General features: G+C 41.5%; 1 protein-coding gene across 1 annotated transcript; it reads left to right on the top strand.

Annotated features, from left to right (window-relative positions):
- The first annotated feature begins 6732 nt into the window (after positions 1–6732).
- LOC133912323 (kinesin-like protein KIN-14F) lies at positions 6733–12758 on the top strand. The gene is made up of 19 exons (XM_062354992.1): positions 6733–7016; positions 7113–7279; positions 7387–7533; positions 7672–7914; positions 8006–8077; positions 8204–8272; positions 8401–8496; positions 8649–8759; positions 8838–8919; positions 9003–9098; positions 9174–9347; positions 9424–9530; positions 9656–9836; positions 9957–10116; positions 10207–10460; positions 10555–10718; positions 10806–10994; positions 11172–11668; positions 12371–12758. The coding sequence occupies exons 1-19, from the start codon at positions 6893–6895 to the stop codon at positions 12504–12506; spliced, it is 3069 nt and encodes a 1022-aa protein (XP_062210976.1). The 5' UTR covers positions 6733–6892; the 3' UTR covers positions 12507–12758.
- Positions 12759–19769: the final 7011 nt, after the last annotated feature.

Here is a 19769-nt window from a genome sequence, read left to right as displayed (position 1 = left end):
TACTCCATCCAGTCACGAGCTAGGGCTCAGGGTTAGGATTATTATTCGAATTTGCCGTAAAACGGTTTAAGATGGCGGCTTGGCAAATTAAAGTGGAGGCAAATGCCGCACTTGGTGCTGTTACTCGCATCAGAGAATGGTATCAGCCACATAAGGAGGTCATAGTCAAGGTGACCGGAGGTGTGTCCGAGTTGTAAGGAGGGTGAGGGGCTAATGTGTAACGCCCCAAGTATCTATATAACTAAAGTTTACTACCTAATACCTACTTTTAACTAAACTAAAAGTTTGATGACACATTTTGATAGGGTTTTTTCTGTATCTGCCATTTTTTCAAACAAATAAAACATACGAAATTCACATGTATGATTTTTATAAACAGAATGTAAACATCACCATCTAAGATTATGATCTGGTAAGATGAAAAAAAAAACAAAACCAAATCATTTAACTAGCCAAAGTAGCTAAAACATTGTTGAAACACTATATATTGACATATGGGTGTTGACACATGTTGCCACGTGATATTACATCCCTTTCCGAACATGTTGCGATAGTTATGTACCTAAAAACCAAATGAAATAAAAGAGCGAGTAAAAATACTCAGCAAGTATAATTTAAAACCCGGAAGAACAACACCCCCCCCCCCCATTTAATGAAGAACAAAAAATAATAAAGTTTTTCTTTTCTTAAAAACAACAGTGAAATGATAGCTTTCGTTTAAAACGGACACTTTGCATTTATCAGTAAAGCTAAGTGAGCAGGGCCATCACTCACTCACATGATCCTAAACATAAGAACTAAATTACACATCTAGTATCACCGACACTTGAATGAAATGTAAAAAAATAATTCAAAACTTGATATTTAAAATGAACATAACCATGAACTTAAATCTCGTGAACACAAGAAGATACGAATATTGAAAACACAATTAAAATGGATCGATAAAACATTCAAAGAGCAAATCATGCCATAACATGGGCTCGCCATGTACTTTCCTTAACCATGGTTAGGATCCGACTTAACATCTTTAGCACCGACACTTTCTAAACCTGAAGAATATATTAACTATACATCGGGTGCCTGAGCTACGCTCTCTATCCTGTAGCAAAAATTGCCCTATTAAATCATGATTGTGATTTTAGTGATTAATGGTAATATAGTTATTGGGACTAACATGTTTGTCAAGTATATACTTTAGTAGATCTTATATATTCAATAGATAAAGAAGCAACCATAGCCGGGACAAAGTTTGGCTAAATTAGAGAATTCCTAAGAGATTTATTCTCACCAGATAGTCTGGTATACTAAAGGATATACTCACTGGAGTATTTTCAGCACAAGAGAAAGACTTCACCATATAGTCCGGTGTTAGACCTGAGTGCACATCAGAGTATTTCTGTCAATAGAGTTTAAGGAAGTTACACTCACCGGAAGGTCCGATGATGAATCGGTGAACACGCCAGAGTATTTTTGACAGAGGATGAGGATAGCCTCACTGGATGATCCGGTGCTTAATAAAGCAGTACACACCGAAGCATTTCCAAAAGAAGGCAATTAGAGATCAACCTAAATTTGAGTGCATTTAATCTTAAACTAAGATCCCTTTGAAGTAATCTATCTCTCTCTTTAATTTCAAGGCTAAGGTAGATGCTTCTACTTCTTATGATGATTTAATCGATTTATCTAGCTCACCTATTTGCAATGAGACATGCATTGAGAATGTTATTGTAGAATCATCTCATAAACTCATTGCATAAGAGAATGATGAGTTCAAGCAAGAAGTGGAGAAACTAAAGAAGAACTTAGAAAGATTAAAGGACAAAAACCATATCTAACCTTCTCAAGATAACCATGCTATCATGGTAAAAAAGCTTGCAGAGGAGTCCACCGTGGTATACTTTAAGTGCTATCAAGAAGGCCACATGTCCTTTCAATGCAAGCAAGTCAAGAAGAAGACTAAAGAGAAGAAGAAGATGACGAACATCTCTAACAAGACCTCCAATATCTACACTAAGTTCAACTACAAGACCAAGATCAAAAGTAACAACTACAAGCTCAAGAAGAAGAAAATGACAAAATAGTTGCACACATGGTTTGGAGAAAGGAACGAGGGTTGAACCAACCTATTTGGGTGCCCAAGAAAGTCATCACCAATATGAAGGGGTCCCAATCGATTTGGATTCTAAAGAAGACTTGAAGCCCGAGGCGGCCATGAGGATTTAAGAAAAAAGTACAAGTTTGGGTATATTAATGAAAATCATAATCATCATATACCCAAATTCTCATCCAAAGGTAAACAAGGCAAATGTACTAGATGTTAAATCCTCTATATTAATGAATTAACTCTCATTGTCTAGGATTGCATGCTCTCAATTTAATTTATTGCAATGCCTAGTGTAGATTCTTTTCATATGGTATGTTGCTTGTGTTTATCTTTTTATTATGAGCAGCCTACATTGCTTATTAGTTGTAGGTTTCTTTCATGTCACTAGTTTTACAATTGATATTTTTTATGTGTCATGATACAATCTATAGGATAAATTCTCATTGTTATAAAAGAAAATAAGTACATATCTCTCACAAGTTTTCAACATTTGTATGCACACATTTAGGGGAGCATATTATATAGGTTATGATTTTGAGACTAACATGTGTTGCAAGATGTATCTTTTATAGTCTCATGGAGCAATCAACACGTCTTCGAAAGTATGTAATGCTTAAAGGCTTCAATTGATATCATTATCAATTTATTTGTTCAATTAAACTACTTTCATACATAATATGGCTTAAACTTCAATCTTAACATAATTGTCTAGTTGTGCATATATCTCTCTTTTGTCATATGTATGCATATATAGGGGGAGTTTAAATCATATTATGTGTTTCATGAATTATGATCCTTGATTGTCTTTTTCAAATGATATCAATGTCTCCTACTCTTACAATAAATATATCTTTTCAATTGGTATCATTTCATTGAATTATGATTTATGAAGCTCTCTCTCATGTGCATTAACGCTCTTCCTCGAGTTTAACATGTGTTTGTAACCCTTTTTGAGATTGTTGACAAAAGGGGAGAAGTTTGACATCCAAAGTAAGATACATGTCGAGTGAAGAACAAGCAAGATATCAAAGTTGACAAAGGGAGACTCATCTAAATTTGGTATCAAAATCATGTAATGAAGAATCTCTTGCATGGGTCGATCAAAGGAAATAGTAGCAATAAAGAAAAGTGGAGCCACAACAAAAGGGGGACTAAGTGGTAAGAACATGCATTCAAGTAATGTGGTAAGGTTTTGTGCTCTTTACAACAAAAGGGGGACTAAGTGATAAGAACATGCATCCGATCATTTATTATTTGTCATTTGCTTTGGTTATGTTTTCATCAATCACCAAAAATGGGAAGATTGTAGCGAAAATAGCCCTATTAAGCTATGATTATGATTTTGGTAATTAATGATAATATAGTCATTACGACTAACAGTTTGTCAAGTATATGCTTTAGTAGATCTCATGGATAAAATATATGAAAAAGTCACCGCAGCTGGTAGAAAGTTTGGTTAAATCGAAGAAGTCACAAGAGATTTGTTCTCACTGGATAAACTGGTGTATTGAAGGATATACTCACCAGAGTATTTTCAGCAAAAGAGAAAGACATCACTGGATAGTCCGATGTTAGACCTGAATGCACACCGGAGCATTTCTATCAGCAAAGTTCAAGGAAGTTACACTCACCAGAAGGTCTGATGATAAACTGGTGAACACACCGGAGCATTTCTGACAGAGGGTGAGGGTAACCTCACCGGATGATCCGGTGCTCAATGAATCAGTACACACCAAAGCATTTCTAGAAGAAGACAGTTGAAGATCAACTCACTGGAAGGTTCGGTGATTGGAGATGTACTCACTGGAGTATTGCGCTGGGTCATTTTATGCAGAGAAAGATTTAAATGTTGAAAACTGAAGATTAACTGACAGGATGGTTCGATGATATATGTGTGTACACCGGAGTATTTTGTGCATAGAAGAATGAAGTGGCTCGATTAGCTCAAGATAACTCATCGTATAGTTCGGTGATGGTTTGAAGGTTATGTCGGATGATCCGGTGTTCATAGAGGCTTTGAGTGGGGTTTCAACAGCTAATTTCTGAGATTGTACTCATCAGATGACCCGGTGTTAGTACTACTATTGTCACGGATTATCCGGTGTTAACAAATTTTTTGAGACATTAGGAAAATAGCTAGTTGGTGGGTTTAAGGCTATAAATACCCACCCACTCGACCATTTGAATGTGCTGGAGTCTAGAGAAACACAGAGACACTTGAGAAGAGATTCAAGCCACCAAAGTACTTAAAGTGATCATCCAAGGCAATTAAGCATAAGATTAGTGAGTGATTTGTGCTTATAGGTATAGAGAGAGTGTTGCTAGGTGATTGTTGCCTAGAGAGTGGATAAATGAGTGATCCTAACTTATACCGGGTAGTACGCCAGTGCCTTAGAGTCTTGATAACTCGTTGCCACCTTGAGCTGGAGTTGTTCAAGCTTGTTGACCCTCTGACTTGGTGTGTAGCGGCGGCAAGACACGTGTATGGTGACACAGAGACCCTTGCCTTGGTGGCTCAAGCTCCGATATGAAGATGACGACAAGTGACCGGGAGAGAGGCTAGTAGTGAGACCTTACCTGATTGCTTAGTGGCTCATCTAGGTTGAGATCTTGTCTTTGTGACTTGATGACTCAAGAGTTATGCCCGAAAGAGTCTTGACGATCGAGACATATTCTTAGTGGAGCTCTAACGTGAACTAGGGATGATATTTATACCATCGATACCATGGGATAAAAATCTCTTGTGTCATGTTTGCTTTCTCTACTGTCTTTATACTTCCACATTTACATTCTTGCAATCTATCTTTGTGTATTTACTTTCATAGAGTAGTTTGCTAGGATTAGCTATAGGTTACGAATCTTTTGAGTGGTAGAATAGATACACTAGATAAATATAGAGCATATTTAGATAGAAATTGATATAAGTTTATCTTATGATATTTTTGGAGCTAGATAGATATTTAAATATCCTAATTCACCCTTCCTCTTATGACGTCATCGATCATTTCACTATCCATATCCCGAAATCCTTATTCTATCGTTTCTCATAAACTGGACCAATGCTCTAAGTTACTTACTGCTCGAGCCATAACTTTTATTTTGCTTAATCAATAACCGCAAAATAATGCATCTGGAGCATCCACAGAAGAGTTCCTACACCTTTGGTTTTCTGACTTTAGGTGAAAGCTCTCTCTCTAATTAGACCACAATTGTCATCCATTAATCCTAGTTTTTAGTTTACTTTTATTGCTAGCCGATCCACTTCCCATTACACATCTGGGTACACAAAATCAACCGTCCAATTTGATCTAGCGTTTCTTTCTCTTTCCTTTCTTTTCCCTTTTCTTTTTTTCTTTTTCTTTCCTTTTTTATTTTTCTTTTCTTTCCTTTCCTTTCCTTTCCTTTCCTCTTTTCTTTTCTCATCTCTTCCTTTCTCTTTCTTCCCTTTCTTCTACAGCTCCTGCTCTTGGTTTCTTTTTCCTCTCTGCACGAAAACAGCGGCGGCTAGCGGCTCTAGTGACCGACGGTGGCGTCGATGGCTGGGCAGCTGAATGGCGAGCGATGTCTCGAGCCGAGTGGAGGGTGATGGCAAGCGGCGAACGTTGACAGTGACGAGCGTTTGCGACAGCATGTGACCTAGCAGCGGCGGTGATGTGATGCAGGAGGTGGCGCAGGGTGGCACAAGCGGCCGAACAACGACGGCAACGAATGGCGGCGGAAGTAGGCGAGGGTGGCACGACTAGGCAGAGTCGGGTGACAACTAGTGAAGGGCTAGGGCTGTGGTGGCTATGGAATGGTCGGTGCCAGGGGTAAAAAAAGCGAGGCGGCAACGACATTGAAAGTTGGTTTGTTGATTTTTTGTGTGTATGTTTTAAGATTCGGCGTTACAGAATGATAGGCCTACAGAACATATCTAGCGCTCCGGCCCTCTCGTGCTCCAAGCCTTGAAACACCGTGCAAATTTTGTCATAGTTTTTTAGTGACTATTTCACATGGTGTGTTAAGTCTTGTGAGCAAGATAGCATCACGGTACATATAGAGGCTTATAAGAAGGATGCGGGAAAGAGGTAGACAGCTAGATCAATTTTCATTGATTTTTGAGGCAAATAACACGCAACTGTGATATCTACAAATCCAAATAAAAGTAAATTGTTGGTGACTATCTGCCAGAAGAGCAAGGAAGGGCTGATGATTAGCAGTAACTAATCGGCTCCCGAACCTAACTACTTAATGCTGGAGCTCGGGAGTCATGATCACAATGCACTTAAAGTATGCAGATATACATACGTTATAAAGCGTCGTCGAATGAATACATCGAAAGTAATGATGTAGTTTGATTTTAGATGGATTTGAAAAAGGAATAGATTATGTGTCAATTTTTCTTCTAATTTTATTTATTTATTTTTATTAGTAAAATTATTTTTATATTTATAGCCAGTAACAAACCGATAAAGCTAAAAAAACGAGAGTAAATAACAAAATATGAGTTTTTATTAGATTGAAATAAAATAGAAAAAAATGACACGGAACTCAATATTATTTTAGGGACAGTAGAGAATTTTAAACCCGAAACAGCCGAAAGAAAAGCAAGCAAGCGAGCAAGCTGCCCACAAAGCTCCCACCTCCCCCCGACTCCCTTCCCCTCCCCTCCATTATAACCACCCCCACAAAACCACCACGCAGGCAGGACGACGCAGCGCCCATTAATGGACTCCGCAACCGCTTAATTCCACTGCCCATTTCAAACCGAACCAGCCGACCGCAGCGCCTCGTGTGGGGGAGGACATGGCTGAGGCAGCGGCGGCGATCCTCTCGCTCTCCGCGTCCGCCTTGGTGGAGGACGTGCTGCGGCAGCACGGGTGCCGCCTCAGCGACCGCGACCTTGCCTCCCGCAGGGCCGAGGAAGCCGGTGCGGTTTAGTCCGAGTGGGTTTTGTTTCGCCGCTTCGGCTGGCTGGCTCGCTCGTGCGTTTCTCAGCTTTGTTTGTTTCGGCTCGTGGGTGCAGCGGGGAGGCGGAACGAGGCGGCGGGATGGCTGCGCCGCACGGTGGGGGCGATCGCCGCGCGCGACCTCCCGGAGGAGCCGTCCGAGGAGGAGTTCCGCCTCGGCCTCCGCAACGGCCAGATCCTCTGCGGCGCGCTCAACCGGGTCCACCCGGGCGCCGTCCCGAAGGCAAAGCGCTCTCCTTGTGTTCGTCAATTTGTTTCGTTCCCGCCGCCGCCGCCGCTGTTGCCACTGTGGCGTGACGGTGCTCGTTGTGCTACGCGCTCGTATTGCAGGTGGTCGTGAACACGGCGGCGGACTCCGTGCTGCAGCCCGACGGCGCAGCGCTGTTGGCGTTCCAGTACTTCGAGAACGTGCGCAATTTCCTGGTGGCGGCGCAGGAGATTGGCCTGCCGTGCTTTGAGGCCTCCGATTTGGAGCAGGTTCGTGTCGGAGCGAGCGGGTGGGGAGCCACCACCTGGCTTTGCTTGCAGCTGCAGCAACTTATCCACGCATCGTTGCTTTTAACACACTCGTGGAGCCTGTGACCTTGATGCTCCTTTTTGCCTTTCTGGGTGCAGGGAGGGAAAAGTTCCAGGGTGGTGAACTGCGTCCTCGCACTGAAGTCGTACGGTGACTGGAAGCAATGCGGTGGTACCGGGCCGTGGAAGTACGGGGGGAACCTGAAGCCGTCGGCTTCCGGCAAGTCCTTCGTGAGGAAGAACTCCGAGCCGTTCCGGAGGTGCCAATCGATGAATGAGGGCGAAATGCCTTATGAGGAGGCTGGATTCAGTGGCGATACTCATCTTGATTCCGGTGACATGGTTAGCTCCACGTTCTTCGAAGCTGCGTTCTCTTCTCTTTCTAGATGAAATCTGGTTAAACTGCTGGTATTGTGTATGTGTCTCCAAACAGTCGACGTCGCGTCCGCTGAAAATGTTGGTTAGTGCAGTTTTGTCCGATAAGAGGCCGGATGAAATTCCACAGGTAGGCCAATCTGCTTCCCCATTTTATTGTGAGCTATTTACCAGTTCAATGGAGTATATTCTAATCGGTTACTTTTTTATGAGATTACTGGTTCCACGAAGTTCTTACGCTGTCGTTTGTATGCAGCTCTTGGAGTCCATGCTGAGCAAGCTTGTTGAAGAATTCGAGAATCGTTTGAGCAGTCAAAATGAATTGGTATGTTTGGTACCGTTTGTCTAATTTTTATCTGTTGGCTTTGAAATCCTTCTGCAAACTGACATATGGCAATATGTAGAGCATGCAATTGGTAATATAATAATCAAAATTTCAATACACTGGAACAGGTAAAAGCGACTCTAAAAAATGGTACTGACAGGACCAAATCCTTTTCGAAATCGAAGGTTCTTGTTGAGGCCATTCCCAATCCTAGTGAGAGAAAGGCAAGTTGTAAATAACTCTTATTTAAGATGCTTGAACTGTATTTCCTCTTAGTCATCAATTAACTCCTGCTGCTATCACAAACATAGTTAAGATAACTATGCTACTATTTTTAGCTTACATCCAAAATTTTCTTTGGTATTCTTCTCTGTAGATGGATACAACAGAAGTTTATTGTAAACATAAACAAACAAAAAAAGAAACGTCTAGAGAAGTGGCACTGAAGCAACATTCAATACTTCAACAACAGTCAAAGAACGTTGAGGTACTTTTTCAGTGCTCATTTTTTCCTCAATATCTTTATAGTGGTTACATAAACGTTCATGGTTCTTGTGGTCTTTAGGAACTTAAGGCTGATCTGATAACTACAAAAGCGGGCATGGAGTTTATGCAAATGAAGTACTCTGAAGACCTTAACATTCTTGGTAATATGAATGTGCTTATGAAATTCTGGTTATTCATTAACTAACTACTTTAATAAAGTACATTTTTGCAAATTTTATTTCAGGAAGGCATCTGTTTAGCCTGGCTCACGCTGCTTCAGGTTATCACAAAGTTCTTGAAGAAAATAGAAAGCTATACAATCAGGTTCAGGATCTTAAAGGTGCGCTTGTTACATTGAATATTTACGTGCAAAAAGGAAAATGTGCAGTCCTAATTTTATGTTTCTTGTCTATAGGCAGTATCAGGGTATATTGCAGGGTACGACCCTTCTTACCTGGACAAGTCAGTCCTTCTACCTTGGGTTCCATCGACGAGGGCAACATAACCATAGTCACTTCTTCAAAATCTGGAAAGGAAGCCCGAAAAACTTTTAGCTTCAATAAGGTTTTTGGCCCATCAGCAACACAAGGTTTTCTACCTGAACCCTGTTTCTCATTTTTTTAATACATTAAATAGAAGAAGACCCACATAGTTCCCTTGCACAGATGAGGTGTTCTTAGATACCCAACCCCTTATTCGCTCGGTTCTTGATGGATACAATGTCTGTATCTTTGCATATGGCCAAACTGGATCAGGGAAGACATACACAATGGTGAGTTATGCACACCTATAATTTTCCCAAAGTGTGTGAATAACATCTACTACGAGATTTCGCAAGCTGTATTATCACTGTGGTCCTTTGTATATCTTAACATCCTTTCTGATGGTTTTACATAGAGTGGGCCCAAGAACATGACTGAGCAAACCCAAGGTGTCAACTATCGGGCACTTGGCGATCTGTTTAAGCTTGCTGAACAAAGAAAAGGAACCTTCATTTATGATATTGCTGTGCAAATGATTGAGATTTATAATGAACAAGTCAGGGATCTCCTTGTCAATGATGGTCTGAACAAAAGATATCCTTACTGCAGTGATATTTCTATCAAATTATGTCACTTTCTTTTATGTTTTATAAATTGTGTTCACCTGGATTATGATGCTGTCACGTGACATTGATTTCCTTAACAAATATATACATTAGAGATTCGGAGTAACTCTCAGAATGGGCTTAATGTGCCGGATGCAAGCCTTGTCCATGTGGCGTCAACAATGGACGTCATGGAACTGATGAATATTGGACAGAAGAATCGTGCTGTTGGTGCCACTGCACTAAATGACCGGAGCAGTCGTTCCCACAGGTAACTTCGCGACCTTTATGTATTATCAAATCACTTCAAGTTATTTTAACATAATAATGTAAATAATGCAATATTCTTGTAATCTTGCAGTTGTTTAACTGTTCATGTTCAGGGAAGAGATTTGACATCAGGGACCACTCTTCGTGGCTGCATGCATTTAGTTGATCTTGCAGGCAGTGAACGGGTTGATAAATCAGAGGTCACTGGAGAAAGGTTAAAAGAAGCACAGCATATCAACAAATCATTGTCAGCCTTAGGGGATGTAATTGCTTCGCTTGCCCACAAGAATGCACATGTACCTTACAGGAATAGTAAATTAACACAACTCCTCCAAGATTCACTCGGTAAGATAACTCTCTTGCAATTTCTTCGTACGGTGCTAGCTGCTGAGTATAGTGAGCATTCCTTTTTAACTGGACTATATCGATTTATCAACAGGAGGCCAGGCCAAAACCTTGATGTTTGTTCATATAAGCCCAGAGGGTGATGCTGTAGGAGAAACAATCAGCACCTTGAAGTTTGCCGAGCGTGTATCAACTGTTGAACTTGGTGCTGCTCGACTAAATAAAGAACCCGGAGAAGTTAGAGAGCTAAAAGAGCAGGTTTATTTCTTCTATTATATTAATCTATCATATTTTCTTACCGCCTTTGATATATTCAAGATATTTACGTCCTCTGTTTATGTTCAGATTGGTCGACTCGAATCAGCATTAGCGGCAAAAGATTCAGGATTGGAGCAAAACACGAGCCGCGACTCTGAGGCATTTAACATGAAGATGCCTTCGCCTGGTTTTTCAATTAGGCGGCAGGGTAGTTGTGATTTACTATCTAGCCAAACTAACTTCAGACAACCAATGGAGGATGTCGGAAACATAGAGGTAGCAATGTTCTGACTTCTCCATTACGACTATATACCCTTTGCAATCCATATTGTTTGGTAATCAATGATATGTGGCATAGTGAATTATGATCATGCACCCTTGCCATTTCAACTGCCATATGATTCTTCAATACTTTTGTATGATCATGAATCATGTGTTTGTCTTTTTTTCCAGGTTAGAGCCAATCCTACATTGAGGCAAAAGAAACCAAGCTTTGATCTCCAAGATTTATTAACATCAAATGATTCTCCTTCGTGGCCAGATAGCAATTTGAGGGTGAATTTTCAGATGGGAGATGAAAGGGAAGCAGTTGGTGGGGATTGGATAGATAAGGTTGTAGTGAACAACAAAAACCCAGTCAGTGATTGGGAGGGGGACAATGCAGCTTTACCTGACTTCTTTTACCAGAGATATCATTCAGGTATGAGGGAGAAGCAGTACCAGAGAAATAACACAAGGCAAAAGAACGACCATGAGCTTGAACAGCAAAGGCCACGATTTTCCTCTACAAATACTGATGATTCTGATGACATTGACATGGCAACAAGTGATTCCTCGGAATCAGACGCACTATGGCAGCTCAATGTCCAAAGCATGACTAACTCAATTAGTGAGAGTGGATCGAAGGTTAAGAAACCGCAAACCAAGATAAGAGACAGCTTAGATTCCAGGTAACTGTTTTTGGCATTAACAATATCTATATTGCAGCAAATAATATTGTGTATTACCTTATCTGGCATCACGGAAAACAGAGCACACATAAGAACTCGTTCCAGTAGATTTAAATTACGAGCTACTTCTCAAAACTTTACAGTGTATTATAAACTATGACTTCATTTTGCATGGGCAACAGCAGTGGTGAAGCCACATTGACCAACCATGGTGCACATGCACCAGCGTCCAAAACCAAAAGACAGCACAATATTATTTAGTGAAATATTGTTTGAAAATTTATGCATTGCTATAAGTTGATGAATTGGTGCACCAAGGTCTTATTTGCTCTAGCTTCGCCCCTGAGCTATAGTACAACACATTAGCACAATATCTTAACTTCAGTTTTAGAAGATACAGTTTGAATTTTGCTTAATTTGAATAGAAGCGGTGGAACGTTCCATTCATGAATGTGGATCACAATAATTTTAAGAATGTTGTTTGCTAAGGTTAATCACAGGGTCACTGGACGTCTGAGAACTTTTTTAGTATGGAGTACATATAATATTGTGTATCTTTTTTGTCTAAACATCTTCTGTTATATGTTCCCGTAATTTTGAACTGTTTTGAAAAAGAGAGAAAACAAAGAACATACAGGTAGATCATCATCACTTCTTTCAATTGAAAGACTAATTTTTTTGTCCCATGCATTTACACATCAGGACACCAATTCATTCTCAAATACCATCAGCGTCAAGAAAAGCCTCCAACGGTTCAAACAGGTCTGTTAGGCAACCTTTAAGCAGAAGCGATAGCAGAAGGCTTTCATCAAATGGAAGACAAGCTGGTACAAAGTAGGACTCTTACAATGATCGTGTGCATTTTTTTTGGCTTTTTTCAGCGTTTGTCATGAGAGATTGCGAGGTTGTTCTCGAGTACAGCAATGAGTGACAATAAACCCAATTGATTGTGTCAGTGTGGTGAGTTGTGATCTCAACAACTGGTGTGTGAGGCCATTGACCTTTTTTTATTGGCCTATCAGGCAATGTTGAGTCTTGCTAATCTTAGTATCTTGTTCATAATATATAATGAAAAGAAAGGAAATCGATTGATCAAAAGCTGGTGCCTAATTCCTCTAGTCGAACGCTTTTATCTTTTGATAAAGGTTCTTTTGCAATGTCCTTCAATTCTTGCTATCGAGCATCCTTATGAGTGTCACTTTTGCTTTGGTTGCAATTCTTTTCAATCAGCATATGATTTCCATAGGTCCACTCTCCATGAAGTTCATAACAATAATGTCTGGTGATATAGGTTCGTTTCAGCTAATGCAACGTACAGCCAACACCCTAACTTGCATTGAAATTTTACGTTACTGAGAATGCAGAGCGACCTGAACGATGGCTTTGCTGTGCAGTTGCAGTGCCTGCTAAGAGATGAGATGAACCTGAACATGCAAATTTTATGTTTATCTGCTGGACACCTCTGGTTGTTGCTTTCGAGCATCACTTAAAATTGCATGTCGTCTCATGCATTTCTGGGTGGAAATTGGTCAGAATTGTGCCTGTTTCTTAACTTACATATTGTCGGGCAATGATGAATGTGTAACTGGAACTTCGTGCTTGTTTTCCATTTGGTTTGGTTTTAGCAGAGAGAATTTGCAAAGGTAGAGCAAGTACAGATATTGTACTTATTACTAGAAAAGAAAAGCACGCATTATAAACATAACATACTAACATATTAAACTGGTGAATGGTGGTGGTCTCATTCTGCAATCCTGCCGAAAAGGAAACACAAAAAGGTAGGCCCAATACTTATATTTCAGTTCTTCCAGATGGGCCAGCTTAGCTGATCTACTGGCCCATTTGAACCTGCAACTAGACATGGCCCAGTCGATAACATGGATCTGTCCGATCGTTTTCGCTACACAAGAGCCCACCACCACGGACGACGAATAGTTGCCCCCACTGCGCCTTTTTAATTTTTATAATTCGAAAAACAAAAAATAGCAAAACTAGACGTCCATTTGAAAAAATATAAAAATATAGATGTCGCCTTTTCAACAAGTGATTGGTTAAAAAATAAAAACTATTATATTTCATTGCTCTCAAAATTCAAAACAATATTGAAATAGTCATGAAGAATTTAAAAAATACAGTATATGTTATAGAGGATGGTATAATCTATCTCTAAAAAAAAAATTCAACTCAAACAATTACACTTACAATAAAAAACAAAAAAGATAAATTTTATTGTACATAGTCTGACAAATTGTATACAACGAAATTTGTCTTTTTTTTCCTCATTGTAAAATTCATATTTTTGTCTAAATTTTTCTTAGAGCTAGATCATAGTATCCTCTACAACGTACACTTTTTTACAGAATTTTTTATTACTATTTTGATAGGTTTTTAATTTTGAGATCATAGAACGCAGTGTGCTTTTGATTTTTTAAGCTATCGCTTATTGGAAAGATGACATCTTTATTTTTTTAAAGGTGTCCCATTGGAAGGGCGACAATGGCCTATTTTTGCAAATTTTTCAAATGATAGTTTTGCATTTTTTATTTTTGAAATATAAAATAATAAAAAATTATGTTTCCTCTCGTCTATCGCTGCTTGCATGGCCGCTCAAACCCTCATGGCCGCAGGCGCCGCGGGCTGCAACTCAACGCTTGTAACAGAATAGCTAAGAAGTCACTTCTATGCAACAGAGCGAAGTACTGATGCAAATACTCCGCTAAGCTATCTTACCGTGCGGTGCGGCAATGGCGCAGCATAATGTACCAGAGAACTACGTACACAGCGCACTGCACAAAATGCGACCAGCGACGAGTACAGCAAGTCTGTGATGCCATTTTCCATAGGTCCCAGTGTGGTGCCGACGCGGAGACATAACCCTGTTGCATATTGATCTCGACTTCATAACATTTTCCATGTTCCAACTAAAACTGAGAGATTTAGGGGAGTCCATCCCCACCATGTGCCCTGATCAGGGGCACAACCAACCATGTACTGGTTGTGGTCCCATCCCATGTGACTCTATATAATCAGAACGGGAGACTCTAGCAGAAGCTATCCTATTCATGCGAGCTCTAGCTATCCTTCTCAAACCCTAACCGATCCTAAGAGCATCACTACGGGGTGAAGGTCGCCACTGCCATCGTCATCGCCATCAATAGCTCCTGCATGTCCAGCAACAAATTCATCCACGATTACGTGCCACCAATTAGCTACATGAAGCTAACGTCCTTCTACTCATGCCGACATCTACTACACTGACAAATCAAGACCATAATAGCCTCTATTCAATCGGGTATGTAACGTCACGCTTCCGTATTAGATTGGTGTTCATGTTTAAGGCTAAATCAATTTTGGCATAAGAGCCTTGTTAGCCTTGCTATGAACCCATTAGCCCCAATTCAATTGGGTTAGGCCTCGAGCTAATCTCTCATGATGCGAATTACCCTTTGTTAATCATGTTATACCTCTGTTGATGATAATTAGATCCAATTAATGCCAAATTGGTTTTGGTTTAAGGCAAATTGCTCACAGATTAGATTGTTTTCATACTTATGTTCATGATTCATGGTCTATTAGTTCTATTAAGTCCTAATCCGGCTCGGATTAATGAACTCATGCCACTTTTATGCACAATTGTTCTTCATTTAGGGTTAATTGGCCTCAAGTTTGATAAAATTGGTGCTAATTAATGTTAAAGTAGGATCAATTAGTCCATGGTTAGCCCTAATAACCTCGTCTAATATCGTTTTAAGCTCTTTTCATGTCCAATTAAGCTTGACCAATGAGTTTACGTCATGGTTATGTGCATATATTCATGTTTTAAAGCCAATCAGGCTTGGATTAGTTGTAATTTGTGCACATTTGCATATTCTTGTGTGCTATTCGACTCAGTTTGAGGGTTTTAGGGCAAGATTTTGTCTCAGGGAGCATCAAGAAGGAGGAAAATTGGGGAAATTCGAGAAACTCTACTGCAAATCCTAAAGAACATCACTAATTCCCCAATCCAAAACCCTAAATCCTCATTTTCTTGTCCTAAACCGAAACCCTAAAGGGAAATTCCCAAAATTTCGAGCCCAAATTTCCCATAAATCCCTAACCCTAAAACCTGATCCCTAAATCGGGAAATCCTAATCAATCAAGAGGAGGGGGAACCACTTACGTTTTTGATCATGTTGTCGATGGTGAGGTTGCCGGAGTCTCATAGTCCCAGCTCCCAGGCAGGTCTAATCCTTTTCTTGTCGGTCACGTGTGGACCTTCTTAGTCGCCGATGTCTCCTTGTCGTCCTTCCCTTCACCTGTGCACATCGGAGCTCTGCCGGTGTCCTCCTTTCACCGCACGCGGTTAGTTGCCATCATGGAACTACTAGATAGAGCCGCGCATCATTTCCTTCATGGCAGTGGCAGCTTTCCTTCATCTATGCTTCTCCTCTCTCTCTCTCTCTCTCTCTCTCTCTCTCTCTCTCTCTCTCTCTCTTACTGGCAGCGTTGTGCTGCTGGAGCACTCAGATCCGCTCAGCTCTCTCACGGTCGCAGTGTCTTTGAAGTGGGAGGATCGAATGAGTTAGGGTTAGGGTTTCAAGCATCGATCTCCATTTTTTGTTGCGGCAAAATCGTAATGGGACCATCGGTTGGGCCAGAGTACGTGGCTGAGGGGGCTGCGCTCTCCCTCTGGATCGGACTTGCCCTCCGGGGCTGTGCTCCATGTGTCTGCGCCTTTGGACTGGTGCTAGAGACAATGGGCTGCACACGGGCACGAACGCATTTTTGGCTGCCAGGCTGGGTTGGGTCGACATGCCAAAAATTTTGGGCTTTTTTTATTTTAAAGTGTTTTCCAGTGATTTTAACGGTTTCCCTTTATGCACTGGAATTACTAATGTTAATATCCCAATTAAATAATATTTAATGTACAAAATTCATGATTATTTCTCTCAAGTGATTTTCCCAATGAACTTACGTTTCTTTTATGCATTGGTTTAATTGACTAATGTGGCCCAAATAATGACATTTTATGCACAAAAAATTTATGAATTTTTTTCTCTGGATAAATTAGAACCAATGGAAAAATTTACGTAGAGAATTTTTATGTCTTTTTTTTACCGTGGTTGCATATTGACCAGCGTTGTTTGCGATCATGTATTGAGTCTTATGATTAATTTTATGAAGGTCCATAATTAATTTTTGACCAATGTTGATTGTAATTATGTTCTATTTATGTATTTATTAAATTCTTTTCTATCTTCTCTCCAACAACGATACGGATTGGAATCAAATTTGTATGTTTTTAATCAAACCAACGTAGGGTTAATTTTGTACAAATATTATTTCAGGATGATTCTCTAATCTTGCCAAATCTTTTCCTCAGCTTTTAACGCTTCATTTGTTGCTACCACAATTGACGATGTTTCGCGCAAGGGAAACTTGCATTCAAGTTTGTATTTGTAACTTTGTATGTATGTAGTATTACGGGCGTGCCAGTATACATTGTATACGAAAGACAGAAGACAATGTAATGAAATTGTAAACTTTATTCATTTGCATCGAATTCATAAAGTACATCTTTCGATTACAAAGTTTTACTCCACAACGCACACGCTATCTGAATTATGATTTTTTATGATCGCTTCGTCTTGGTTCCTGTGGCCTCGTGAGGCTCTCCGGTTAATTATGCCCGTCATCGGGCTACCTCCGATTAAGTGCGCTGGCGGTCGTCATACCGAGATCGTCTCTAAGTTTGCAAGGCTGTAGTCACATACAACAAAGACTAAGCAAAGTAAGCGTTAGAAATAAAACAATAGAGGATGGGACAACAATCTAGCATGAGCTTTTGGATTGTTTATGTATACCGGATCATCATCGGCCACGTAGGCCTCAGAATTGTATATGTATGTGTTAAAAGGTGGGCTAGGAGAGTAGCACAATGCGTAGCTTCTACTGGAAATGGCCGCTTGGCCACGATCAGGAGCTCCGACGCCGTGCTTGACTCACTAGCAACTCTTCGAGCCTCGGACTTATCCTCATCCACTGGCTCCAAAGGCAACGTGCCACAAAGGGCGAGGGTGATCAATTTTGGGTCACACAGGATCCGGCCACATAGGCATATATTCTTATGGTACTCATTATCGGGTAGCAACATAGGCGTTATGACACAAAGGTAAATCCACGTAGGCAAGGGGATAACATGTGAGCCACAAAGGCATCAACCATTTAGGCATGTATGTTCTGGAGTTAGCATCAAGAGCAAGTGATCACAGCAAGGGTAACAACATATGCATCAGAGGGTAGGCACCAGCGAGCAACAGTAGCATAGCAGGGCACCAAAGGACAATATCATAGTCGGCAAGAGGAGAGTTTGGAGGGCTCAATACTAAGGCAAAGCCACCAACAGAACCACCCATAGGATCAGACGCTAGGAGATAGGCTGACAACAAACCAAGAGCCCAACATCAAGTAAGCCACCAATAGAGATTATAGCCAGCAACAGAGAGAGTAGCATATCACAAGCAGCCCCATTCACCATCTTGTCCAACAATAAAGCAACAACACTTCTCTTTATACTTTGCAATTAGCATCACAAGGTAGTAGAGGGCACCTATCAACAAGCCATAGTAACATCATAACTTCTACCATCCTTCAGTCAAGGCAAAAAGGACAATCCTTTCCTCAAAGGCAAGAAAATGAGGTAATAGCAGGCAAAGTGGACACCAGGGTAGCAATATGGCTATCATAGCCCCTATTGGCATCATTCTTAACTCAACATCATCAGACCAGCATGCATCAGACCCAGCACAAGGCGAGTTATATCGACGCCTCAGTTTTTCATCACTGGCCGACGAGCACGACGACATCACAACAGTAAGCACAAGATGAGTTATATTGGTCGGGCCTAAGTTTTTTCATCACCGATCGACGGCGAGAATGACAGCATGAAGGCCGGGCTATCACAAAGCACAAGGGAGAATCACTGTTGGGCCTCAGTTTTCATCATTGACCAATGGCGAGGAAGTCAGCAGCACAACGGTAAGGCAGCACAGACCGACGGCAACATCACACCAGCGAAGAGCATTGCAGCATGAAGGCTGGGTACAAACGCAGCACAGCAACCACACGTGCGCACATTGCACTAGACTGCCGCTCCCGATTTGCACGCAGGGATTGGACTCAGGCCAGCGACGATGCGCCACACGCGCGGCACGATGGCTGGCCATCGCAGAACATTAGAGAGGAGGAGGGGATGACGTCGGGGTCTCACCTCGGGTTGAAGCCATTGCAGTGACGGCAACGGATGTCAACCCGTTCTAGTCAGAGATGGGGAAGCAGCAGGGGCCTTCGCGGCGGCGGCGACAGAATCCTAGAGCGCAACAGCAGATGAGCGCACGGGCAAGGCTTCGGCAAATCTTCCCCAAAATCGATCCCCCTCCACCGAGAGCCCCTCCCTGCTTTTATAGAGGCGACTCGGGCTCCCCGGGATAGAGATAGTGATAGAGTCCATCCCAATCCACCGAAGAAAACCGAATCAAATCCCCCAAAATCCGGGAAATCCAACCGAATCTTCAACAAATCGGACTCAGGGCTAACTCAAACTTACATAGACAATGATAAAGGGGAAGGAGAAAGCGGCTCGGCGCCTGGTCCACATGACAGAGATAAAGGGGAAGGAGAAAGTGGCTCGGCGCGCCCATGGCGGTGTGGCCCGGGCCCAGGGACAGAGCGGCGCGGGGGCTCGGCCAGGGGCGACGGCTTGGTGGGACGCGCGCGGGTCCAAAGAGGCGGCCCAGCGTTGTGGCGCGTGTGGGTGAAGGAGGCTACGGAGAGAAGAAGCACAAGACCACATGGTCCTCCTAGCAGAGAGGATAAGGATAGGGCGGCTCGGGTTGGGCCAGCCTAGCCGGGGAAGGCAATGCGAACATGGGCCGATATGGCCCATTGGAGTGAGAGAGGCCCCTTTTTTATTTTCTTTTCCTTATACATATGTATATACAATATGCATATACGCCCGCATATGTATCAACAAATATATTATAGATATGAAAATGGGCACTTACGTCAAAATACAGTCTTACAAATGCCCCCCACCAAGTTGAGCTCACGCGAGATCATGGAG

The sequence above is a fragment of the Phragmites australis genome, chromosome 3, assembly GCF_958298935.1.
Source record: "Phragmites australis chromosome 3, lpPhrAust1.1, whole genome shotgun sequence".
Classification (NCBI taxonomy): domain Eukaryota; kingdom Viridiplantae; phylum Streptophyta; class Magnoliopsida; order Poales; family Poaceae; genus Phragmites; species Phragmites australis.
Note: the sequence above shows the minus strand (reverse complement) of the source record. Positions and strands in the feature narration are given on the sequence as shown.

Coding starts and splice junctions, on each gene's coding strand:
- LOC133912323 (XM_062354992.1), top strand. CDS start 6,893: ATGGCTGAGGCAGCGGCGGCGATCCTCTCGCTCTCCGCGTCCGCCTTG. Junction 7,280..7,386: donor ACCCGGGCGCCGTCCCGAAG/GCAAAGCGCTCT, acceptor CTCGTATTGCAG/GTGGTCGTGAACACGGCGGC. Junction 9,348..9,423: donor TGGCCCATCAGCAACACAAG/GTTTTCTACCTG, acceptor TCCCTTGCACAG/ATGAGGTGTTCTTAGATACC.